Source organism: Lagenorhynchus albirostris, chromosome 1 (assembly GCF_949774975.1).
Source record: "Lagenorhynchus albirostris chromosome 1, mLagAlb1.1, whole genome shotgun sequence".
NCBI lineage: Eukaryota > Metazoa > Chordata > Mammalia > Artiodactyla > Delphinidae > Lagenorhynchus > Lagenorhynchus albirostris.
Window position 1 is genome coordinate 67,412,250 of NC_083095.1, and position 26,768 is coordinate 67,439,017.

A 26,768-nucleotide genomic window follows, 5' to 3' on the forward strand; every position below is an offset into this window, starting at 1 on the left:
GCTGAGCCTGCACGTCCGGAGCCTGTGCTCCGCAGCGGCAGAGGCCACAACAGTGAGAGGCCTGCGTACCGCAAAAAAAACAATAAATAAAATAATAAAATACTTCTAACTTTTTTCTAAACTTGAGCCTAGTACTATCCATTTATATTATAGGGCATGCTAGCTTACACGTATTGTAAGAAATTGTATCTCTCTAGAGCTCTAGTTTTATTTCTTAGATTTTTTGTTTTATGTATAAAAGCTTTAGTTGTTACTGATTCTTATTTTTTGGTAAGACTAAAAAGGCCATCATTTACCTTCTGATTGAAGTATTTGTTGTTTTTTTTTTTAATTGAAATATAGTTGACGGACAGTATTAAGTCAGGTGTGCTACATATTATTTGACATTTGCGTACATTATGAAATGATCACCACAATAAATCTAATAACCATCTTTCCTCGTACAAATTTATTGAAACATTATCGACCATATTCCTTACTGTATATTACATCACCATGGCTTATTTATTTTATAACTGGAGGTTTGTACCTCATAATCCCCTTCACCTCTTCCCCTGCCACTCCCTCCCCTCCCCTCTGGTAACCACCTATTTCTTTTCTGTGTCTGTGAACCTGTTTTTATTTTATATTGTCTTGTTTGTACTTTTTTTAGATTTCACATTACATTGATGGTTTGAATTTTGGTGTATTATTATTCTTTATTTTTCAGGTTTACAATCCAGTAATCACATTAACAGAGTAGTAAGTCATCCCACACTTCCTGTTACAATAACTGCTCATGAAGATAGACACATCAAATTTTTTGACAATAAAACGGGTAAGTAGGTTATCTTATTTTCTATATAAGATATTGACTTCTTGGCTTCAAAATTGCCAAGTTAAACTGATTTAACTCAAATTTTTGCTTTACTTAATGTAGCACACTTATAATATGTTAGTTTTTATCCTTAAGTATATATAATACCTTGCTTACCTCTTATGATTTCTTCATTTCATGACAGTTATAAACCCTTTCATTTGAATTTTTTTTCTTTATATTCTGTTGTGAATTAGTATAGCAGAAAAGATCTCTTTCTAGTATTTGGCATTTCAAATATGTCCTTAAAATTATTTCTCAGTGGATGAATTGATGATACAGTGTCAATTGTTTATTGTCATCTTTCCTCTATTTCTTTCTTTCTTTCTTTCTTTCTTTCTTTCTTTATTTATTTTGCTGTACGTGGGCCTCTCACTGTTGTGGCCTCTCCTGTTGCGGAGCACAGGCTCCGGACGCGCAGGCTCACGGGCCCAGCCGCTCCACGGCACGTGGGATCTTCCCGAACCGGGGCACGAACCCGTGTCCCCTGCATTGGCAGGCGGACTCTCAACCACTGCGCCACCAGGGAAGCCCTCCTCTATTTCTTGTTGTAAGGAAAACATACCAATTATATAGAAAAATCAAATTTTAATTTGGCCATAGAATTGTTTGTTTAAGGGCCTCTGTCTCATCTGTTATTACCTAGAATACTACATAAAGTACTGTTTGCTCTCTTTCAGGAAAAGTCTGATAGCTAAGAGAGGCTTCTTTGAGGAGCTAAAATGATAAGAGGGATATTGAAGGACTTCAAATAAGAAACTTAAATGTTAATTGCAACATTTTTGCAGGACAACAAATTATCAAGCAAGACAGCAAATTAGAACTACAGATTTCTCTTTGAAGGTTGTATAGGACATGGTCATAATTTTTAGTCTTTACAGTCTTACATAAATATCTTTGCTCAAATAACACTTTTCATGGACAGAGGTTCCTTTTAACTCAGTAGGACAAGTTGAGAAGAGAATGGATATTCACAGGTCTATATATTGCACAGGAAAGAAGATTCGTATTCATGTGAATGTTCTCAGTTAACACCTTATCAAATCAATTCTTTAAACATTTTTATGAAGCCTAAACATCTTCCACTGCTGCAAGAGCAAAGAGATAATTTCCTTTACTGTATTTCTAAAAAGATTCCTTTCATTAATTATTGAAGATTTATATTTGTAAGGGAAGGTTCAGGAATTTTAGTGGTTATATTAAAAGCAAAAAGTGAGTCTCTAGAGCTGTTTTACTGGCAGAAATCAGAAATAAGGAGCCTATAGCCTTTTAAATTGTTTACAAATTCTACCAATTAATTCTTGGTGTTAACCAGCTAGTACCTTATTTGTAATGTGAAGATAATTGAAGCAACAGGCTCTAAACAATGGAAAATCTCTCTCTCTCATTTTCTGTCTCTCATACACACAGATACACATACAACACTTGAGTTAAATTAAACTGTAAATTGAGTTGAGATGTATTGTTTTAAAGTCTTCTTTGAAAAGTGGTAATTTATTTAAATGTGATAAACTAGAATATCCCGATAACTGGTGTTGATGGTTAGCTAAGTTGTTAATAATAGGGTATTATTCTATCAAATTAATAGTAAGTTTCTTGAAATTTTTTTTAAAATAAATTTATTTATTTATTTATTGCTGCGTTGGGTCTTTGTTGCTGCACGGGCTTTCTCTAGTTGCGGCGAGCGGGGGCTACTCTATGTTGTGGTGCGTGGGCTTCTCATCGCGGTGGCTTCTGTTGTTGCAGAGCACGGGCTCTAGGGTGCACAGGCTTCAGTAGTTGTGGCATGCAGGTTCAGCAGTTGTGGCTCGTGGACTCTAGAGCGCAGGCTCAGTAGTTGTGGCGCACGGGCTTAGTTGCTCCGCGGCACATGGGATCTTCCCGGACCAGGGCTCAAACCCATGTCCTCTGCATTGGCAGGCGGATTCTTAACCATTGTGCCACCAGGGAAGCCCTTGAATTTTTTTTTATCTGAAACATAGAAATTGATAGTATGAATGGACTCAGTAAGTATTTAGATTTTAACAATGAAAGTATATTTAGTATTTCGCACTGCACTGGCTACTATCATGTATAAGATGTTGTTTCTGCTTTCTGAGGGCTTATTGTCTGGGGAAAATAGTGTGTGTGGGTGTGCACACGCTCATACATGCACACACTCATGCATAATGCAGTAGGATAAAGGAGTCTTCATAGAGTGAAGGTTTGGGTGTTTCCTTGAAAGAATGGTAAGGTGTTTGTTTGTTTGTTTGTTTTTAAGTGAAGAAAATAGGAAATTCCATATAAGGGCATATTTTGAGTAGAGGCACAGCAGTGGGAACTTGGGCTGGAACAGAAGTTTCTTATAGGCAAAACCAGAGACGTAAGTTTGGAAAAGGAAAGCAGAAACTATTGAGGTGAACTTTTCAGAGCCAGGCTAAGAATAATGGATCTTTGTTTACACTATGCACTATGAAAACCACTTGAATATTTGAGCAGGGGTTTGCAATATTGGTTTAGAAAGAGTATTCAAGTCACACTATATGGTAGACCCTTGACTTTAAAACTTTCAATTTGTACTGTTTGTTCCAGAGAGATCTTCAGGGCTCATGATTTTTAAAATTTTGGTAGAGGGACAAATAGGAATTGCATATGTGCTGTGCTCAAGAGACTTGGCTAGTGGGTGAATCTGGGAGAAGGTGTAGTACAAGTGAGGAATGTGGAGGACTTGGAGGAAGAGGGTCTGAATTGCTTATGGACTCATTCATTCAGCAAAGTTTATTATGAGTATCTGCCATATCCTCAGCACACTTCTCCATGCTTGGTGAACAAAAATAAAATATCTTGTCCTCTTAAATCTTACAGACAAGTGGTATATTGCTTTCTGTAAGTGAAACACTGTTCTATTTGATATACATATACTAACATGTTTGCTCTTCTAATAGCTCCGTAAGGTAGATATAGCGCTTGTTACCTTCATTTTATAGTTGAAATAAAGGATCAAAAGAAGTTATTTGTTCAGTGTTACAAAACAGAGAAAATTACAGGTTTGGGATTCAAACCCCATGCAGTTTGCTTCCAGAGTCCACTATTTTTTTTTTATTAGTCTGTTTCTTCTCCATTTCATAGATTATCCCAAATAATAAGATTATCTTAAGTCAAAGAGCTTAAGGTGCCGGGGAAGAGAGAACTGGTGACTGCATATGTCCTCTGTTTCCTCAGTTATAGGAAGAAAGAATTAATCTTGGTGGGGGAAGAAGGGTGGTAGCAGAGCCATGGGGCAAAGGTAAATTTGGTTAAATGTGAGAAGCTGCATGTATATGCTGCTGAAGGAGGGGTCCTAGTTGTTGGGAGGGGTCAGAAGCTTTGTGACTTCTGTGGTCACTAGTAGAAACCCAGCATCCAGCTTGGTTCAGCATTGCACCTCTCTGTAAATGGTCCAATCTGAAGGTCACTCACATTCTGAAGTGACTTCATGACTATGTAGAGGAAGGTTGATTCTAAACTGACTTTACATATCATAGTGAGGGTTAGTTTAGTGCACAGGCAGGAAAGCTGAAGTTAAACTTGGAAAATTATAGCACCCTTAAAGAAATGGGTAGATCTGCTATTTGGTTGAAAGAATTCTTTGGTTTAAGACATGTTAAATATAGGAGATGTAGGATCATTCTCAGGAGAGAAATCAGAACGAGATCTATGAATTAAGAGTCACCATCACAGAGCTGATATTTTAAGGGAAGCTGATGATGCTTAGTTAACCCCCTAATGTTTTGAGGCCAGCCATTTCATACTCTGGGTTTTTTTTTTTTTAATAGGAATATTCAGAGGAATGGATTCTAGAACTGATAGGTGAATTATGTTGGACTAATAGTATGTTGAATGATTTTTCTGTTTCTCAGGATAGTAGAGAAAAATCGTTAAAATTACTCTGTTAATCTTAATATTGATGAAAAACAGACAAATGTGGTTGAAATGACAGGAGACTAATTTTGTCCTTAATTGATAATTGTTTAGTATTGCCAGAAAATGGCAGACTTATGTTTTTCAGAGTAACTTTTTGCACATTTGATTATGTTGTGGTTTTGTATTCAGGTTAAGGGCTATAGCCCCATGGCAAATAACAAAAGTAGGTCTATTTCAAGTCTCAGTGTGGAATGTCATCAGGGGACAAGGAGCATGGCAAATGACTGTAAATAGAATTCTGGAGAAAGACCTCCATCTCTCATTAGGAGCAGCCCAGGCATTTGAGTAATAAATATTCATTGCTGAATGAAAGGGGAGGAAATTTTTTAAGTTAGTGGTACTTGCTGTTTTATTCCTTTCTGGGATGAATCAATTTATGATTTTGCTTTCCAACCATCAGAACATGTATTGCCAATGCAGAGGCTGATGCCCTTGTATTTGTGCAACGCAACTTTGTATTCACAACTTGTTTTTTAATTTCAATTCACTGTTGAATCCATTTGCTTACCAAATCTTAATGAAGATATTCACTAAATTATGTTTTCCAGAATAGTGCTTTTGCTACTATCTGGGGAAATCGAGAGTAATTTCTGTGATGTACTCCCACCCTTCTCCCCTTTCTTGTTTCTAATGTATTAAATGATTGACATTTCAGAAGATAAATGTTGCTACTAGAATCTTTAGAGAGGAGTATATTCCCTGGTGATTTATTTATCATTGACCCTGTATATACAATAATTTTTACATCTCTGAATGAGAAGAATTCTATTTTCATTTTAATTCCCCTTTACATGATCTTAAGCCTTTTTTTTTTGCGGTATGCGGGCCTCTCACTGCTGTGGCCTCTCCCGTTGCGGAGCTCAGGCTCCGGACGCGCAGGCTCAGCGGCCATGGCTCATGGGCCCAGCCGCTCCACGGCATGTGGGATCCTCCCAGACCAGGGCATGAACCCATGTCCCCTGCATCGGCAGGCGGACTCTCAACCACTGCGCCACCAGGGAAGCCCGATCTTAAGCTTTTGATGCAACCCTGTAGTCATTATGTTTTTCACTATCATATACTGTCAGATTCATGTCACACAGATGTCTTTAGGAGTTGCTGGGAAACTTCTGCATTAGAATTAAATTGTCTTTAGAATATTACTATAGTGGATGAACCTTGAAAACATTATATACTAAGTGACAGAAGGCAGACACAAAATGCCACGTGTTATTGTATGATTTCATTTGTATGAAACATTCAGAATAGGCCAGTCCATAGAGAAAGCAGATTAGTGGTTACCAGGGACTTGGGGAGGAATGGGGAGTGACTGCTTAGTGCGTACAGGGTTTCCTTTTGCAGAGATGAAAATGTTCTGAACTAGATAATGGTGATGGTTGCACATTATTATGAATGTTCTAAAAGCCACTGAATTGTACCCTCTTAAATGTTTAAAATGGTAAATTTTGTGTTAAATGTATTTTATCACAATAAAAAAATATTGCTGTGGTGATATTTTATGTCAGTATTGTATTTTGGTTTCGGATCGCTCAAGTTAGTAACTATTTAAAAACTTAATCTTCTCTGTTATGTTTTATTTAGGTAAAATGATCCATTCTATGGTAGCTCATTTGGATGCTGTTACAAGTCTAGCAGTAGATCCTAATGGAATCTACTTGATGTCTGGAAGTAAGTCTGAACTTCCTGTACTGCCCACAAATTTTATAATAGAACGGTTACTCAGTAACATTTTTCATTTATTCTTTTACAGGCCATGACTGTTCTATTAGATTGTGGAATTTGGACAGCAAGACATGTGTGCAAGAAATAACAGCACATAGGAAAAAATTAGATGAATCAATTTATGATGTTGCTTTCCATCCATCAAAAGCATATATTGCTAGTGCGGGGGCTGATGCCCTTGCCAAAGTATTTGTGTGAATCAACAAAAACTCATCATAACAACAGAGTCGCTTGGACACAGAGGGTCTGCATCACTGCCATCAAAAATGTTACTGATATGACACTACATGTGATCTGCCTGATGAAGGCTATATTTGGGGCAGGCATAAATTGGTGGAAATCACATCTTAACATCAGGCTCATTAATTTAATTGTAATTACTGTATTTCGTGGGACAAAAAAAGGACTCCATTATTTGTGGCCTGTACTGGATATGAACTGAGCGTATGTCTGTCTTTTAGGTATCTTTAAGCCAGTGTGGAGTCTGATCTTACAAAAAGACTTTTATTTTGGACTCTGTGTGCTGCCTTAGGGTTAGGAATGTGGTGCTCTTGTTGGGGGGAAGTGAGCTCCAAGAGTAGCTTTTTTTCATCTCTTAGTGATCTTCTGTTTATCAGTTGAACGCCACAGATTCCCTTTTAAACTTATTTTGCTTTAAAAAAAATAAAAAAGAAAATTTAACTTAAAATATTTTAGCATTAGTTGCACAAAATGTTTGGATAAAATTCTAGTTTTTATAAGTCTTTTTATATATTTAGCCTGTCACAACAGTGCTCAAGATTGTATTGAAGTTTTTCTGCATTATACAACCCTGAAACACAGAGATCTCACTGACCCGCTGCCGTGTAAGCACACTCTTTCCTTCTTTTGCGTAGTACAGCTCAGCTAAGTCTTTCCATAAAGATGCTAAATCACCTTCAACATCACATAACTGTCTTCTTAAACCAAGGACTATTAAGTGTATTAAAATGAAACGGTGGGGTTTAGTACTCCAAATGAACTCTTAAAAAAGAAAAAAAAAAACTAATCTTGGCATCCTATCACTATGTGATATTTTGTACATCTTACTGTATTTACAAGTTTATTTATCAAGGATTATCCATCTTGCTAATAGCCTATTATTTATTTCACTTTTTGTTGGTCTTTATATCCTTTTATTAATGTGCTAAAGGAACCTGTATATCTATTTTGGAACTCTTTGAATAGTCTAAAATAGACTAAAAATGGAGTATTTTATAGTTTAAGTTACAAACCAAGGTGACTCCCCCCAGTTACATATATTGGTTTACCATGATTCCAGAGAAAACTATCTTGTTTTAAAATATTTGGAGTAAAATTTTATTTGCATTACAAATAGGATACAAAAATAGTTGAATCAGGATACAGAAATCTGCTGTGTTTGGACTAGTTATCCCTGTTTTATTTTTTCAGATGTGCTTAATTTTATGGTGTAACTAAAGATTTTGTTTGTGTAATGCATGATTAAGACAATAAAGTATTTTTTCTAGTCTTCCAAAAAACTTTTCTGATCAGTTTGCGAGTTTTGATGAGTTTTGTAAGGTTTTTGTTTTACAAACTATGAATCAGCAAATTTTTAAGATTGTACCACATAGCGAACGTACAGCTGTTGAAAAATAATGTATATAAAATGCATATAATAAATATTAAATTGTGTACCTGTATGTTACTGTTGGCTACATTATTTTGTGTTGAATAATAAAGTGCAATACTTTACTCTCCATTAAAGTAGGAAATGGAGATGATTTCTCAGTGAGTCCTTCATTTTTATGCTGTTCTTTTAAACTTTGTACTGTTTATTGATATTCTAATAAGATTAGAACAGTTAATACTGTTAAGAATGCCTTTCTAAGTATTTCACCCAATTTGGGGATTTAAAAATCTTCTATTGAAGTAAGTTAGATAATTCAAAATAACCAAAAAACAAAACCAGCAGATATGCAGTTTTAAATCATTTCCTTAAGATACCCTATTACTTTATTAAATCTGAATTTCAATTAATAGTGTTGTCTTTCCTATCTAGCCAAACCTGTTTCCCACAGAAAAGTTCAGCAGAGAATAAACATTGCATTGTTCATTAATTAAAAGTTATCCTCATAAATGTTAAGTATTAATATCTTCAAACTTTTCCTTCAACAAGGTAATAATCCTTTTTCTTTGAAGGGAATTGCAAATGCAATTAGAAGGTAACATTAGAAAACTTAACGTGGCAAAATTCTATTTGAATGCCTACTTCAAAAAAAAGAAAATTACATTGTATGTACATTGAGAAATTCTGTCACCTACCATAAAAATCGAAATGTCAATTTTAGTCATTGCTGGTGAAACACTAAAAGTTTTCAGAAATTTTCTTAAAGTATTGTTTTTTTGGTTTTCTGAATTGAACATTCAACTTAATGAATAAATTAATTAGAGGCATTTTCTCTTCCTTTTTTTTTTTTTTTAAATAATTTAGGAACAAGCTTTCCAAAGCTAGTATTGTTTCTGGCAGCTGTTCCAAGCCAATGCATTACTGTTGAACTGAAATGTGATTATCATCATTGCAATGCATAAACATTCATCTTTTTTGAAATGTATTAAAACTGAAATGAATAAAAATAGTATATATGTTTATTTTTATCTACTTTGGTTGTATTTTCTCTACAATATTAAACATTTGGAAGAGACTAAAAGGATGCAAAAAGAATATCTTATTTGTGTGCTTCCATTTGTGACTTAATGGGAAATTATCTAGATTCATTTGACTATTAAATGGTGCTTTATACATAAAGTTTGAGTATTTTTATATACAAACTTTTTAATATGTCGACTTTCCCAATATTTAATCATATTCTGCTCTTTTCATATTTATTCATGTACGTTTTCCATATTTCAAAGTAAGTTATCCACTGAAGACCAACATCTCATTTAATTCATTAAGGCTTATAAATAGGCTAGCATAACAAATTTAGGCATGCTTGCAAAGTTGAATTATATCTTTTAAAAAATCCTTTTACTCTATTTTTAGTTGTTAACACTATCTTGATTATGTTTAGTTTTAAAAAATAATTAACAGTAACTTAAATACAAAGTGTTCACTTCTACTCTCTTGCTGCTCTTTAAGTCAAAATATTAGCTTCCCTGGTTACCTCAAAACTTTGTTCTTTATAAAATTTTTTAAAGAGCTAATGACTAGAGGCTGGGTTTTCATTTAATTTTTTAAGGAGTGGTATTCTCAGCTGAAAGTTGTCTATTTATTGGGGAAAAAACATGTTAAACCCGTTTGTGTTGTTAAAATTTTCCTTGTTACATGAATCGGTCATATTTGTAGCTTTATAAAGGGTGGGGGCAGTGGCGGTCAGGGGAGTCATGACTTCCCATATTCTCTTTGGTCAAATTTTTATGTAGTGTCAAAGGCAATTTCGGTTCTGCTCTCTGATACGTAAGCTTTTACACAAGCTATAAAATTGTTAAACTCAAAAGATTTGTTGGAGTATAAATTTTCCAACCAGTTAACACCTTTTTCAGGTCAACTGGTTGTAAACCATTTCAGATAGGATCAGTGTATGTGTGATGGGAAATAGAGTGTGCAGATGAATGAGAGGATAGATCCTGTCCTTAGAGAAGACAGGCAGGATAAGGTATGACAGCACTTCCGTCGGAGAGGAGAGTTCTTGGTGAGGTAATGATAGTTACATAAAGGGAGTTTTGATCACTTTTCTTAGGAACCAACTTCACAAGGATGTTTAAGTAAAAATACTATTAATTACAAAACAACTTTGTTGAACCAAGTAATCAACTGTTTAACCTGGTACTGGCTGTGCATAATGCCTAAAACAGTAGGCATTCAATAAGTAATTGGAACAGAAAATAAATATATTTAGTCTTATTGCATGATTTTAAGAAAAAAACTCGGTCTTTCCACACGAAGTGGTTAATGTGTCAATAGAATTTTTACCATGCCCTAGGGGGAGACACTTGGAATAATAAGTAAGGGACCTTAGAATAATAGTCACTAGCAGTTTTATTGCTTAAATAGTCAAAGTAGAATATTCTTTCCTGCAGTTCTCCTCTTTGAAAGGTGTGCTTTTCTTTAAAGCTAAGTGTTTATAAGTGGTAAGTAAAATTTTACCAACTTAATATTTTTTTCAATACATGGTTGACTTTTAGAGTATAAGCCAAATACATCAATACACATATAAAATTAAGGCTATAAATAGAAAAATACCAGGCAATTCTTCAGTCTTGTTCAGTGTGATATTTGTTGTTATTATGAAAGTACACTACAAAAGAGGCTTGATACCTAAATCGCTTCCATTTCGTCTGTAATTATAACTTTTAGTATGTTAAGTAACTTTTAGTATGTTAAGTAAGATCTTAAAACCAGATTGTTGACTGGTTTTAAGACAACATCTGCTTGGGTCAATATATATTTGAACTAAGTTGAGCTGTTTTCTGTTTGTTTCTCATTTTCCTTATATGTGTTTCTCTTTCATTTTCCTTATATGTGTAATACAGAATTAGAGAAGGAATGTTGCTTTTGGTCTAAATATCAGCTGCTTTTATTGAGCTATAGAATTTGCATATCTATACATTTAATATGCATGTTAAAATAGAACTCTTAAAATTATAATCTACGGTATCTCCTCTTTCCTGAGTTTCTAAGGTTCGTGATTATGAAGCCTCAGCAGAGTGTTTTGAACAATGGAGTCTGAACTGTAATTAGAAGGCAACTTTAAATGAATGCTTACTTGCTTACATTTTTGCCATCTTTAGTATAATAGTTTTGTGTCTGATCTTAGTATGCTATATAGTATTTCAGTATTACTAAAAACAACTTATACATCCCCTTGCACTTTTTCTTTCAGTTGTCAAAATGTCACCATTATTGCTGGGATTCTAAGAAATCTCTACAGATGCCTCTGATGACGTCAGAAACGATTGGTTCTAATCCTGTGAACTCTCTTGTGAAGAAAACATGCGACTCCTTTGGTTTAGAGGCCATATCTTTCAGGTCATCCAGAGGTGCCCAAGCCACACCAACAGAGAAGATGGTGATACCTACAATAGAAGTATTTTTAAGTCAATTAAAACCAAGTTCCAGCTTATGTATAAAATTACGTGTATATATTTTTCACACATTAGTACATAGTTGCAGACAAAACTGCCTTGTAATGCCTGAAGAACTAAATCCCCTGTACCAAATTGTTGGGCTGGTTTTAGCAGTAATCGTGATGAGAATGGCTAAACAGTTGGGTCAAAACCACAGGTTTTGCCATCAGTGCAGTTTACCACCTTAACAGATAAGTCATATGATCGCTGAAAGAAAAAAATAATTTGATAAAGTTCAACATCCATTCATGATAGTACACAGTAAGCTAGAAGGAGAAGGAAGCTTTCTTAACCTGATAATACCTAAAGACAAATAAGAACAAACCCTACAGCAAACATACTTAGTGAAATGGTGAAAACTACTCGGAGTTTGGCATGAGGAAGGACAACCTGCTATCATCACAATTAATTGTTATACTGGAGTCATAGCCAGTATAATAGAGCAAGAAAAAATGACACAGAAGATGGGATATATAAATGATGAAAGTTTTCTAAGGCTCTTGCCTTGTCTGGGGAACGGTAACAAGTCCTCTATGAGTGATAATTGTTCTCTCATTTCATTATGTGTTGCATTAGCAAACTGGCCAATAGTAAGAAATTGACAGGGACTTCTCTGGTGGCGCAGTAGTTAGGAATCTGCCTGCCAATGCAGGGAACACTGGTTCAAGCCCTGGTCCGGGAAGATCCCACATGCCGCGGAGCAACTAAGCCTGTGTGCCACAACTACTCAGCCTGTGCTCTAGAGCCCGCGAGCCACAACTGCTGAGGCCCACGTGCCTAGAGCCCATGCTCCGCAACAAGAGAAGCCACTGCAATGAGAAGCCCATGCACTCTGTAGCATAGAGTAGACCCCACTCGCAGCAACTAAACAAAGCCCGCAAACAGCAGTGAAGACCCAATGTGGCCAAAAATAAAGTTATTTTTTAAAAAAATTGACAGTCTTTAATCCCAAAGCAAAAGTTTTCTGATGATGAAAACAGCCAGGGACTTCCTGGCAGTCCAGTGGTTAAGACTCCATGCTTCCACTGTAGGGGGCAGGGGTTTGATTTCTGGTTGGGGAACTAAGATCCTGCATGCTGCACAGCGCAGCCAAAATAAAGTAACAAAAACCGCCAAAAAATGTCTATGAAGTGTAGACTACCATCTATGTACTGGAGGAAATCCCGCATGAAATTTTTAGAGTTTCTGAAATAGTTACTCCCTTCTATCCAAAGCTTCATCACCCTTCTAGTGGTATACAGTGATCAGAGTTGTGAATACTTAAGACATAAATAAAGCAGGTTTTGATGATGTAAAAGCTACTTGAAACAATTACTGATTTATCATCACCAGCTAATCCTCCCCTCTCCCTGGCGAAAGAAGTCAAAAAAATTTCTCCCCTTCAGTTTTCTTCACTTTTAATTTTACATTCAAGCTCAGATTGTCAAGCTCAGGCCCAGTATATAATTACAGTTAAAAAATCAAAACAGCTGTGCCCTAGCCCTGAACACCTATCCTATCTTCTGGCTTTTGTTAACTTTCACTTTGCTATCACTAAAGGATAACTTTCATGAAAATAGTGCGGCCCAACCTCCTGAAGTTCAATTAATCACATAGGGAGAATATATTTGAATTTATTTAGTTCACTTTATGTAGCCTGAATCCAATCCTGTTAACCATAAATTCAGTAAGCTACACTTTTAAGAAGTATGATAGCAAAAAGGTCTTCAACGTAAGTTAGTTGAAGAATACATTAAGACATGTATAAAAATAAGCCATTGTATATATAGCTTAAATTGCAGGTATCCATTCTCTATTCTACTTAATAAAAACAGTATTCCATCAATACCTATAAAAGGACACAAGTGCACTAGCAGAGGTGCTAATAAATGTATAAAAGCAAAAGTCATTAGGAATTAAATAGGGAAAAGGAAGTACAGAGGAGTATAGAAAAATGTAAGGCTCTTCATTCTCCCCCTCCCAAGTTAGCATTTTTGTTTTTTTAAATATTATTGGGGGCTTCCCTGGTGGCGCAGTGGTTGGGAGTCCGCCTGCTGATGCAGAGGACACGGGTTCGTGCCCCGGTCTGGGAGCATCCCACATGCCACGGAGTGGCTGGGCCCGTGGGCCATGGCCGCTGAGCCTGCGCGTCCGGAGCCTGTGCTCTGCAATGGGAGAGGCCACAGCGGTGAGAGGCCCGCGTACCGCAAAAAAATATATATATTTATATTTATATATAAATATATTTTATATATATTATATATAATATATATTATATATATAATTGGACTCCCAATCATTCCGTTTTTATCCCAGGAAAGGGAACCTCAGCTTTTTCTTGGCCTGTTGATCTCAGCAACACACATGCTAATGTCTTCAGGAACTAGTGGCCTTTACCAAAGGTAATATTAAGGTTGGGGTAAGAGAAAGAACCTTTTTATACCCTTTTATAAGTGTTTCATTATCTCAAGGGGGATAAAAGACACTGAAAAGGAAATCTAAGTGGAATAGGGTTAAAGTCTTAATTGGTGATCTTAGAAAACTCATGGCAGACTGAAAACTACTAAAAAAAAGGATAAATTATCAAATAGCAGATTCATAGTAAGTTATGATAAACTGTAATTGAGGGGTTATATATTCCAAGTTTGAGCCAAACATGAACACCTGTAACATTCCCTTGACATATGACATAGCTCTCATGGCAATTCTCCCCAAAATGCAGTGGTTAGGTAAGGATTCAGCCACACTTACCTGGGTTTTGTTTTGGGTTTTTTTAGAGGATTACAAAATCCTTATGTTTTACTTTTTTGGCCACATCGCACAGCATGGGGGATCTTAGCTCCCCGACCAGGGATCAAACCTACACTCCCTGCAGTGGAAGTGCAGAGCCTTAACCACTGGCCTACCAGGGAAGTCCCTGCCTGGATTTTAATACTGGCCTCACCACTTACTAGGTGTGTGATTTGGGAAAGTCTGTTTCCTTATCTGTAGAATAAGATTTAGTAGGGCTGCTTTGACAATTAAATCAGTTAATACTGGGTAAAACTCTTAGAACAATGACTGCCATCCTATAGATGTTTGTTCAATCAAACAAACACTTAAGTTTATATTTACTCCTAAAATTCACTGAACCTCTCCCCAGTTCCCTTCCCAGACAAAGGACAAGGACCTTACCTGCATCATGTGCAGCAGCAGCAGGCCCTCGAACATCATCATAGGACTGCCCATCTGTGACAATTACCAGGAAGTTCTTGTTGGGGCTGTCCCTCATGGGACCAAACACATTTCTAACAGTAAAGGAAATGGCATCACCAGTAGCTGTCCCACCACTCATATAGCGGATGTTTCTGATAACGGCTAGGACATTCTCTTTGGTGCTATAGTCAGTGAAACTGAATTCTGTGCGCTGATCGTAGGTGAACTGTACGGCAGCTATCTTGGCACCAATGTCTGAGATTTCAAAAATCTTAGCTATGTTGGAAATAAATTCAAGAATGAGGCGGAAATTACTTTCACCAACACTACTGGAGCCATCAATTAGAAAGGCAATGTTCACTGAGTTGTAACAGGTCTTGCTGCACACCATTTGCTCATGAGTGCAGAGCTTCTGTACCAGAGGTTTTACGTATTTTGTGGTGCCAAACCAATTGGGCATGTAGTAAGAGAAGAAGCCATTACTCCGACAGACAGCCTAATGGGAGAGACACATAAAAGATAACCAAAGGAATCAAAAGTTGTTTCTTTAAAATTATGAAAACATTAAATCTTGAATCTTCAAAGTTAACCCAGATATGGTCCAGTCAGCACTACGCCTAGAGGTCCCAAACTGAATCACTACTATAACAGAAGACACTCTCAACTCCTTACCTTGTCAACAAATGCAACATCCGGAACCATTCCCAGTTCCTCAGGGATAGGCTTAGCCACAGAAACTATAAATACATTGACACCAAACTCTCTGGCCACAATGCCTGCTTCCTCAATGTCATCAGAAGGCCAGCCATCAATGAATACCACCACCACTTTGGGAATCCCTTTTCTCGCTCCAGTGTCTGCTGTGAAGAATTTCTGGGCGGTGTGCTTCAAGGCTTTTCCTAGGTTTGAAAAAGAAGCAAACTGGAATGGCACCACTGCTTAAAATGACACTTCTATTTCCCTGTACGAACTTGATGCCTCCAAGTTTAAGAATTTAACACATATAGAACTCAGTTCTTTAACACGTGCATCAGATGGGAAAGTTTAATTATCCATCATGCCTATTTTTTGTCTTCACAACCCACATTTCTTCCATCACCTACCCCCCAGAGCATTACATTTCCTTTCCTTACATCAATCACCAGTCAGAAACATAAACCTGACTCCCACTTCTGTACTTGTGCTCTCTATCTAGCCCCTTAGTGACTGACGAGTACCTCTACGGGCTCAGAACAAGAAGTCTCCCCTCAGAAGGTCCAACATTCTATTTTAGTTCTTTCTGTCACATCTGCATTCATTAGATGAGTCTGTTGATCTTTGCTTCTTTTAAATATTCTAAACAGGTACTTTTCTAAAGTGACATCTGCCCTACCTGAGGATTATAAGTCACAACGTCTTATATTTTTTAAAATGAGCAATACCAATAAACCCTTTGGTACATTTTCCATTATAAATTAAATATCTCAGATATCAAGTGCAGACCTAACCAAGATCAGTGCCAGGAAGAAGAGTTTCACTTCTGCTTATATAAAATAGCATAATACTGTCTTACATGTCTGATCATTCATAACCCTCTCTGTGTTACATCCCAGATGCTGAAGTCTACTTACCTGTATTGGTATTACCCCCTCTGAAACCTACTTCCTTTATGGCAAACAAAACATCTTTGGCTGATGTAAAGTTTTTCAAGTAAAATTCTATTTTGGGATGTTCACTAGGCAAAAAAGGGAAAAAATGTTATCCAGGGAGAATTGGAAATGTAAAACAAACAAGCAATATTATATACCTTTAAAAAAGTCTTTAAATTGGACAATACCTAAGTTTCTTAATTCCACAGCATACAGCCAACTAAGGTATATTGCATCCTTACTTGAATTTTAAGGGTTCTTTCAAAAAATGTAACAAAAACAACTGCTACCTTGAGGGTTTATTGTATTCTGGGTAATATGCTAAATACATACTACATGTATAATCTCATTTCATCATAACTGTACAAGGTAGGGATTATTATCCCTATTACATAAATGGAGGCCCAGAACACCTAGGTAATTTACCCAACAAAACATAACCACATTTTAAAATTCAGGTTTGTCTGGCTCCTAAACTATATGAAGCACCTGAAACCGGGTGGCTCAGGGCACTGGGCTTAATGGAAATCTGCAGAGATGGGCATCAGATAGTTGGAACATAGCTGGGTGTGAGTCTAGGTCTGCTCCAGTGGGGAACCTTGGAAGCCCTGAATAGTCTGGGTCTATTAACCCAGGTCTCTGGTCAGAAGAGGCAATTTCAGTGACACTAAAGCCAACATTTTTAAAATGAGAAAACTTACAAGGAAACAAATTATAAAGTATTATCATATTGAATTTTTCTTATGATAAATGATATTGACATTTGCTAATCTTACAATTATGTATATTTTAATAGATTTGGGATTTTTCATATTTAATAGTAAAAGAATTTCAGCTTTTATAACTTACTCTGTGTTCATTAGAGACCATGTTGAGTGAAAACAATTAGTTAAAGCACAATTTTTGTGTTTAAAACTTTTAGATAAGTCAAAATTTCATCAGTGCAAAATTTTAAGATCTTAGCATTATCAATTGCCACTAAGTCAAGATTTCTGAAGGAAATAGCACTCATTGTATTTCTGCATACTTGGTGGCATGATTTCTATATACTTGGTGTAATGGTTGGGTCACAAAATCAGTTTTCATGAGTCTATAATCTTTTCATTTTTATGGTCACTTTTCAACTATCCAAATTATTATTTATGAGATTTAGTCTTAGTTTTGCATCCTTAATGAGATATTCTCTTATTCTACTTAAATATAAACTCTTGACATAGTTTATCTATTCTAATGTTCTTCCTAAAATAGAAAAATCATAAATCAGGACGTTTATAAAGAAGCTAGTCTTTGTATGCGTCTACAAAGTAGAGTAGCTTTCCTCTTGAAAAAGAGTTAGGTAAAAACAGCAAAGAAAAAATATTAGAAGAAAAATATTGAGGGGAATTTGCCCTATGAGATGTTAAAATATACAATAAAGCTACAATAATCAAAGCATTGTAGAAAAGATGTTAGAATTAACATATGGATCAAAGAAACATTTGTCTAAAGTTATAAATTGATACCACAAATGAATGGAATAAGAAGCTCATTTTTTTAAGATATGGGACAATGGTTAAATTATGTATAAATCAACAAAGTTAATGATTCTTACACCAAAAAAAATTCTAAGAACCAATTGTAAAAAACAAGATAAGAACAAATAGAAATATAAATATTTGTAATCCTACTTGTGACACCCTTACACACAGCTGATAGTAGTTTAAACTGAATCAACTTTCTAGAAAGCAATTTAACTGTTTATTTCAGAAGCCTTAAAAATGTCAGAACCCGGGCTTCCCTGGTGGCGCAGTGGTTGAGAGTCCGCCTGCCGATGTAGGGGACACGGGTTCGTGCCCCGGACCGGGAAGATCCCACATGCCACGGAGCGGCTAGGCCCATGAGCCATGACCGCTGAGCCTGTGCGTCCGGAGCCTGTGCTCCGCAACGGGAGAGGCCCCAACAGTGAGAGGCCCGCGTACCGCAAAAAAAAAAAAAAAAAAAAAAATGTCAGAACCCTTTAACTCAATCTCACTTCTGGGAATCTAGCCGAATGAATTTATCAGAGATGGCACAAGGATGACATAAGGATGCACAGTGTAATTGTGAAAAAACAATAGAATGGTTAAATAAATCATGCTAAGGAACATTACGAAACATCATTTTTTGAAGAATATTTGTGATACTGAGCTCACAATGCTCAGTATTGTGAGCATCAGTATTTTGATATAATCTGAGCTTTTGATATAATCTGAGCTTTTGAAAAAGAAATACACACATATGTACTGTCAAATATTTTCTTAAAATACTGAAAGGAAATACAACATTTTACATTGATTATCTCAGAGGGGTATATTTGGGAAATTTTTTTTCTTTGTGTTTTATATGTTTTTCAAGCTTTCTCTAATGAGCATATGATAATCCTAAAAGACATGAATAAACACTACTATACAATAAATAAAAGGTTAAGCTTCAGATTTCCAATCAAGGGAATATGGAAAGAGCTAAAAAGAATAATGACCAAATAGAAGAAATAAACATCACTGCTTCCTCCTTCAGGGAAGAGAAATTAGGAATTGAGCAGAGCAGATGTGCAGAAGTAATCTGTATGAGCAACAAGACTTTTAGCCTACCTTCTGGTCCTCAAATAGATAGCATATAATTCTCTAAATCCTTTTATCCCAAAAAGGAAGCACTTATACCTACCCAGTCTGCTCAGGCAGTCTTAAATTCTGACTTCATAATTTGGGAATCCAGACTGTCCACACCTCAATTTGTTTATATTGAACTGAAATGTATGTACCCACTAAAAGGATTGATCATTTTTCATCATTCAAGACATCATTCAAATCTCCTCCCATTTTAACAAGGTTGGTACCTGGCTTGAACAAGGCCCACGTGCGGTCCTTCTGTTCCAATTCCTAACATTAGAGCCACTTTCCCAACAAAATTCTTCTGTAGATTAAATCGGCGTTGCCCGATATTAAAACTTCCATCGATCAGAAATGCAATGTCTGCTTTACAGTCTGTGAACACCCAAACAAGTCTTTCCATTAGCAGTTTTAAGAGAAGGGAGAGAGAGAGAGAAAATATTCCCAAATGGATATCCGGACTCTTACCCTTATTGCCAGTTTTCTTCTCCGGTGTTTTCTTTAGTCGTTTACCTGAAACAAAAAAAAGCACCTGGCATTAGCAAAAGGAAGACAGTTCCATAGAAGGAGACCCACAAGGGAAAAGCTCATGATAAGGAGCATCATTCTTGAAAATACTTTTTTAAAAATTAATTTCCTCATGATTTTCTGGACTAGGGAAGCAATGCCCCAACAAAAAAACAAGTCAGGACTGTAGTAGACCTACATATTTAATATGCCTCCAATCCAGGACTTTGATATCCCAAACCCACAGTTGAGGTAGGATTGGAAACTCAGAGTTAGATTCTAATGTTCTTCATTTCTTTGACTTTAAAATTGCCACAGTCTTAGAAAGGGAGATCCCTGGCTATTTCTCAAATAGACACGCACTCATTTCTTTTATTCATATGACAAATGGAACTAGAAGTTCATGGTACTTTTACTTAGACCAGTTTCTAGGCATAGTTTATCAAATCAGGGAGAAATGGTAGGACTTCAAGAGAATGTCTAGCAGTAGAGTTTATAAATGAAAATAAAAGAAGGATAAGTAATTTGAAATATAAAATTGAAAGTTTCCCTATGCAATATACCAGTAAAGGTATTTGCTTTGTGTTTCAATATTTTAAAAAAGGAAAGCTTTTATCAATAACACTTATTTATAACTTCCTAATGCTGTGCCAGGCAACTAGGAGATAGGTTCCATATTTCATACCTATTGCTGGACGTGCTGTGGACACTGCTTGTCCTGTGGCTTCCTGGGTACCACTTTTGCCTTCTGTTAAAATAAAGAGAAGACTATTTTTTCCTCTTCCTTCCTTACCATCAAAGCATAATGAATCTAATTTAGGGTTCTATAGGATGATAAATGTAATAGAGTGATGGCAATTGCAAGAGTCATTGCTGCATGCTAGTTTCAAAGAACCAAAATGGATTCTCATCTATTATATCGTATTTTTAAAAGATCACCATAAAATGAGTTCACATTCATTCACCTATTTTTTTGAGTTAGGGTTATTTGGTAAATGTCAGGGCATTCTGATTGCAGGCAATTCAATTTTCTATTGCCATCTTCTGACAGCAAGATAATTTTCCTCCCATTTACCCAAGTTTGGCTTGAGTGTGTCCTTAACCCTTCAGATCCCCTGACTCTAACCCACAGTTGACCCTTCCACTCTTGATCACAAGTTTTTCCATCAGAGTCAAAGAGGTTGATCTGAGAAAAGCAGAAAACTTTTTGGGGGGTTGGGGAGACAATATTTACACAAAAGTAAGAACACTTTAATTGTACCTACTTGTCACTGTGAAAGAAGCAGACCATCTGGAAAGCGTCTGAGACTGGATGCCATTGGCAACTACTGAGGAATAGTTTTCTCGACCTGGTAGGCTATAGATTCTTACGGGTCCCCCTGAGTTGCTGATTACACCCCTGCAACAGAAGAATAACAGCTGAGACTCTATCCACACTTTTTCAGGGGCATTTGACTGACTTATATGGCCATACTGCACCTATTATTCTGATTAATCAAGAAAATAGTTCAGCAGGGAAGCCATCTAAGGATGCTATCAACCTTTTTAAAAACTTGCTTACCCAGGTACAAAATCCACCTAGGGAAATGGTTTTGTGCTGTGAAACTTCTTAAGTGTTAATAAGGACACACTTGCAGTTTCCTGTTCCCTACAGCTCAGAGGATCAGAGTTAAGAGTGCCAAACAGTCTTCTAAAATACTCTAACTACATGTCTTTGAACTTCATTTTTTTTAAAAAAAGTGTCATACTGGCCATTCTCTCACAGGACAGAAGAGTGGTGATGAATATGGGCTCTGGAGGCAGACCTGGGCTTTCAGTCCCAGCTCTGGCACTTGCTAACAGTGGTGGCCTTGGGCAAGATACTTGACAACTCTCTGAATTCAGTTTCCTCATCTGTAAAATGGGGTAAAATTGTACCTACCTTGTACAGCTGTAGAGTCGTCGTGGAAGTTAAAATAATGGCTGTCATACAGTAAAAACTCAGTAATATAGTACATGATTAGGAATGTTTTTAGAATCACAGGACTCTAGCTATCCAGAAATAATGCACTTTGCCTTTAGTCAGAAAGCTTCCCTTATGTAGTTGGTGACTCAAGGATATCCAGGAAAACCTTAAAAATGTATCTATCTTCTATGGCCAAAATTGGTACCAAAAGAAAGAAAAGGTGGGAGGGGGTGTCCAGATGGCTAAAGAGAAAGGGAAATAATCACACTTGCATTTCTCTCCCCTTGGCATGTTGGAGCTTACCTGTGGATGGCGGCACCACATATGCTTGATACAGAAGCATATACTATGTTCCCAAACACGGAGAATTCCTCCAGAGGGCAACCGCCTGGACAGAGCACATCTGCTTTTTCTTTCCTGATGTCCAGGCCTCTGGTAAAGCATGTGATAGCGATGGGAACTGAAGAGAAAGGAGAGACGTAAAAACCATTCTTAGGACATTTAGGGAAGTGGTGGTGGGGGAACTAGAATATGAGATTGAAATTTTACTTCCCTAATTTCTACACGTCTTGTTAAGAATATTGATGTAGGTACTGTTCCACACCATTCCAGATTTTAGCAAGCCAAAAATCAGTTTTCCAATTTAATCTAGTTCTCAGACATTGTAAAGTCTAATGGGAGAATTTTAGTTCTTATCAGTTTGGAGATGCATAATTGGAAATATATCAGAATTAGAAAATAACATTAGTCACTGACCATTTATTAAATTCATTCTAGAAATATAAGAACCTCAACTCTGATTACCACTGTGTACATAGTTGCCTGAGGTGAAGATATTAAATCTGGGTTGAACCTCTGAGGAACATTTTTATAGAAACATGCACAAATCTAAGTCATCCGTTGCTTCTGAGGGCCATTTATATCAGTTTTCTTCAAATGCAGCGCATTAAAATTATATTTTAATTTAAGCAAACCAGTAAAAAGGTGCTTCACTTTACAGAACGTCATTTAGCTCAATCATTCATTTTTCAGCTGAAGTAATTAAAGTCATGGGGTTATTTTGCCCAAGGTCACACAGCCCAAGGAAAATTCTGTAACTCCTGCAGGACAGGAAACAGAGAAGTTAGTCCGTTCAGAATGGAGCATTTTAATCTGAATTGAACCTGCTTATTTCCGCTCCAGATCTGTCCAGAGAGATATATCAGGCAGTGAATGCAGTTTTAGAAAGCACTGTTAATACTCTCAAGTTTTACATGGTCAACCCAACTAATAATCATAGTTTTTACTACAAAAGATGTTAGAGACAAGCCCTTGGCAACATGTAACAAGATAACTTAATACAACATATTAATTCATCAATTTACTGTGACTATTAAATTGAGGATAATGTTTTTAAATACTATTTTCCAAACACTGGAAATTGTGGTTATCCAAACCTTTTTGAAACAGATGTTTTCCAAACGTTTTTGAAACAGATGTTAATCATTAAAAAAATTTTTTTTTTCTTTTTCCAAGACAGTAGTGCTGTCTGGTCATACTGCCCCACTGAGAACCCTGCCTCTAGCAAGGACCCTCTTCTAAGAGCCCTCTGTGCCCAGCCCTGGACTGTACACCTCCATGGAAAGGAAGGCAGCACGCCATGAAAGGTACAATGCTGATTCCCTAGCTCTGAAACACTCTAGATTGCTGGGCAAGTTAAAATCCTTACCAAGAACAGTAGCCTCATACCTATGAGCTTCATACCTGTTAGCAAACAGCCTTAATTTTCCTCCCATTTTCGAGGCACCAGAGGCTCTGCCTTTAGCTGCCAACACTGACTTTAGTGTGTGTTTGTGTGAGGGGGCACTGAATACAGCCCTCAGCAATACTTACCTTCCTTTCTCCTTTCAAGAAAAATAAAGGATAGATTTTGAAAAAGAGTTTGATTTTTATGTTGTATAAAACACACCGAACCACACACCCTTACTCGGACTTCTACGTGTGGAACACACTCCTTTTAGACTCTCTCGAATATGAAATGGGCCCGTAAATGCTGCCTTTTTTTTTTTTTTATAGGGGTCATTCCTGGAAACACAGCGAGGGGGTCAAACAAGATGGGACAACGACGTAAGCCTCTCTTTCACTCCCGAAGCCTCTCTCTGTCTCTCTGACAGTCTGAAGGCCTCTCCCTGACCCCAAACTCCGCGGAACACCCGGGACTACGGCGCTCCTCAGTGGGGCTCAACGAACACCCCCCACTTCTGCTGCCGCTGTTCGGCTTGCTGGGGGGAGAGGAAGCTCCGGGGTTGTGGGTGTGGATGGGGGGAGGCTTCCTTCTCCGCACCTTGTGAAGAACGTCCCCATCGGACCCCAGGAGCCCCTTCCCGAGGGAGAAATGGGTAAGCCGGAGTAGATGGGCTGTAGGTATGAATGGGGTGCGCCAGGCAGCAGCTCCAACCTTCGCACCCTTATAGCTCCAGCCCCCGGCCAAGGCCCAGGGGCTCCATCTGAGTGCGTTCCTACGCGCTGGCCCGCAGCCCCTCGCAACCCCCGGACAGAGCCCTGCTCCCGGACCCGGGAACCCGCAACTCACCGGCTCCCTCGCTGCCCGCGGTCTGTGGCAGCAGCAGCAAAAGACAGACACCTGCGAAGAGAGGACAGCTCGAGGGCTGGTTCCAGCCTCCACCTCCACCTTGCTTGGTGCGAGGGGAAGAGGGCAGTGAGGGGCGCGTACCCACCAAGGCAGAGAATCGGGATCCAGGCTGCAGACATGGTAGCCTAGGGGCTGCTCGGACCTGGGAGGGAGGGAGAATGCAAGGGAGGCTCCCCGAGAACGGAAATCCCTACGTCCCCACCACACCGCGCCCGCCCCCCGCCCCCTCAGGGATCCCGCACCCCTCGGAAACCCAGGGGCGGCCGAGGAGAGGAGGAGACCGAAGAGGCCGCTGCCCGGGAGCTCGTGCCACTCTCAGTCTGGAGGCGACGCTCCGGCTGCAAATCAAGCCAAACCCAGAGTCGAGGTGCAACCCCGGACCAGGAGGAGGGTGCACCCTGAAGACAGACAGACAAGCTGGGAGCGATAAAGGGGAGACACGAACAGGCAGGCGTCAGGGACCCGCACGCCCGCGCCGGACGCCGGGGGCTCTGCACCTGAGTCGAATCCGCCCGGCTGCGCCCGAGTGCGGAAAGCGCGGCTCCCACGGCCGCTATAAAGGCTGGGCCGCGCGCATGAGCACTGTGCGGGGGGCGCGCGCGGAGAGGGGGCTGGGAGCTGGTCCCCCGGGACCAGGCGGCGGCCGTCCAGCTCCGCCCTCACCCCCTCTCCGTCCCGGGGTGAGGCCGCGCCGAGGCGCCACCCCCGCGGCGCGGGACTCGGCCACCTGGATGCCGCGTCCGTCCCCGGGGGAGACGCGAAAGCCCGGGGGAGGGCCGGGGACCTCGCCGGCCCCGGCGTCAGGGCAGCCGGGACAAGTGTAGGGCGGCGGCGGGAGCGCGCGGGGAGGTTGCCCGACGTGCGGCGACCGGGCGTGGCTGCCCGAGGGAGCCGGCCTCACCCGGGCTGGGGAGTGGTGGTTCCCCGCGCACAGTCCCCGCGGCGGGAGCTGCGGCGCCGGGAACGCGGGGCCCCGGAGAGCTACCAGGTACACGCGGCCTCAGAACAAACTTCCCAAATCTGTGCTCCCGTTGAAACAAAGTTCGTACTTCTGAAGTCACGCCAACCTGGGTTGGATAAACGCATGCCCTGTATTTGTTAGAAACCCCATCAGCGGACTGGTTTTTCTTCGGATTTTAGGGATCCAGCCTTCCGACTTTGTTTCTGCCAAAATTCTGTCGGATTTTCCCCGGGGGCTCCATTTACTGTCATGGGTAGGACCACGCTTGGGAGGTGGCCCGGACCCTTCTTTACATTTGCCTTTTCTTCTTTTCTAGATCAGGAAGGATTTATGACTGCCTTTCCAAACTCCCAGACCTGGTGTCTGTTGGGATTGCACAGATCTCAGATGTGGTAATATGCTCTTCCACCCCTCTCTTTCTCTCTCATCCTGGTAACTTTTCACATGAGGAAACGGGAGAAAGCAGAATTCACGTGGAGTGTAAAGTGACACAGGACCTGCAAGGCAGCTGAGGAACCACCCCCAGACGCAGGAGAGGGGGCACGATTTCGTTTTTTAAAAGTTTTATTTAGTCCAAAGAATAGGATTTTAGTTAGGTCTAAAGAATAACCAATAATTTGTATACCGTAAAATCCATCCCTTTTCGGTGATTTCCACGAGTTTTAGTAAGTATACAGAGTTACGCAGCCATCACCACAATCCAATTTTAGGACACTTCCAGCACCCCCAAAAGGATCCCTTCTGGCCATTGGCAGCCAATCCCTTTTCCCGCCCTCAGCCCTAGGCAACACCAATGTAATTCCCGTCTCTAAAGATTTGTTTTTTATGGATATTTCATATAAATGGAATGATACAATATGTGGCTTCTTTTACTGAGCATAATGTTTTTAAGTTTCATTCATGTTGTAACATGAATGAGTTCTTCCTTCCTTTTTATTGCTGAATAGTATTCCTATACGTTTTATGTTAGGAGGGAAACATACCACCACCACCTGGAAGACAAATATGGTAGTGGTTTTACAACTATCCTTTCAATCTGGAATGAGTCAGTATTGCACCAGGCAGCTGCGGAGGGGCGGGCCGGCGGTGTTGATTTCATTCCCTTTACTATCTGAGAGAAAGAGACTGAATAACATTTGTGGACCAGGAAGTTTTTGATTCTTATTTTCATGGCTGCCTTAAAGATTTAATCCCTCTCATGGTAGAGAGAGTTGCCCTTTTCTTAGAAACCCAGCAATGTAGCCACCACCCCTGATATTTTCCTTGGGAGAAATGTTAGGCCTTCAGGACCGTTAAAGCTGTCTTTATCATTATTGCTTGCTGCGTGTCCTCCGTCAGGTTTGGATAACCTCCTCCAATTAGGCTGGGCAAATTGTAGTGATGCTATATAATTAGGGAGAGTTCACCTCCAGGAAAAAGGCTAGCACTCCACAGCTCAACCCAAATGGCTAAAAGGTGCTGCTCTTCAGAACTCCCACAAGGCTCAGCCCTCCTGTGATGTAATTTCACTGAGCCATTTAGCAGAGTCAGAACTATGCAGCTATTTCCATCATTGACCCTGAGTCTGTGACTATTAAAAAAGAAAGGAAATACCTCACTGAGTTTCATTGGTTGTTTACCCAAAGGTAGAGTTTCATTATTTTGTTTTGAAACATTTAAGAGAAG

At 38.9% G+C, this 26,768-nt stretch overlaps 2 protein-coding genes across 10 annotated transcripts in view; one reads left to right on the forward strand and one right to left on the reverse strand.

Annotated features, from left to right (window-relative positions):
- The window catches only part of STRN3 (striatin 3), a 114,474-nt gene extending 105,323 nt beyond the window's left edge, over window positions 1–9,151 (forward strand). For all 4 annotated transcript variants that reach the window (XM_060143919.1, XM_060143936.1, XM_060143944.1 and 1 more), the window contains 3 exons: window positions 710–817; window positions 6,380–6,466; window positions 6,549–9,151. In XM_060143919.1, coding sequence (XP_059999902.1) covers window positions 710–817; window positions 6,380–6,466; window positions 6,549–6,718 — 365 coding nt within the window. In that variant the 3' untranslated portion in view covers window positions 6,719–9,151. The remainder of the gene's footprint in view (window positions 1–709; window positions 818–6,379; window positions 6,467–6,548) is intronic.
- A 1,916-nt stretch (window positions 9,152–11,067) lies between these two features.
- Window positions 11,068–24,885, reverse strand: COCH (cochlin). 6 transcript variants are annotated; one of them, XM_060143976.1, is made up of 12 exons: window positions 24,640–24,885; window positions 24,228–24,284; window positions 24,083–24,133; window positions 21,814–21,970; window positions 20,831–20,964; window positions 20,251–20,313; window positions 19,527–19,571; window positions 19,286–19,433; window positions 16,414–16,517; window positions 15,476–15,702; window positions 14,783–15,299; window positions 11,068–11,578 (listed from the first exon to the last, which is right to left on the reverse strand). In XM_060143976.1, exons 2-12 carry the CDS (start codon window positions 24,259–24,261, stop codon window positions 11,403–11,405), a joined length of 1,656 nt encoding a protein of 551 aa, XP_059999959.1. In that variant the 5' UTR covers window positions 24,262–24,284; window positions 24,640–24,885; the 3' UTR covers window positions 11,068–11,402. The 6 variants fall into 6 exon arrangements, with proteins under 6 accessions (XP_059999959.1, XP_059999970.1, XP_059999951.1 ...); XM_060143987.1 differs by having other exon boundaries at window positions 24,588–24,885; XM_060143968.1 differs by having other exon boundaries at window positions 24,385–24,885.
- Window positions 24,886–26,768: the final 1,883 nt, after the last annotated feature.

Coding starts and splice junctions, on each gene's coding strand:
- COCH (XM_060143976.1), bottom strand. CDS start 24,261: ATGTCTGCAGCCTGGATCCCGATTCTCTGCCTTG. Junction 20,314..20,830: donor TGCTTCTTTCACAGTGACAA/GTAGGTACAATT, acceptor TTATTTTAACAG/AAGGCAAAAGTGGTACCCAG. Junction 15,703..16,413: donor AGGGGGTAATACCAATACAG/GTAAGTAGACTT, acceptor TTTCAAACCTAG/GAAAAGCCTTGAAGCACACC.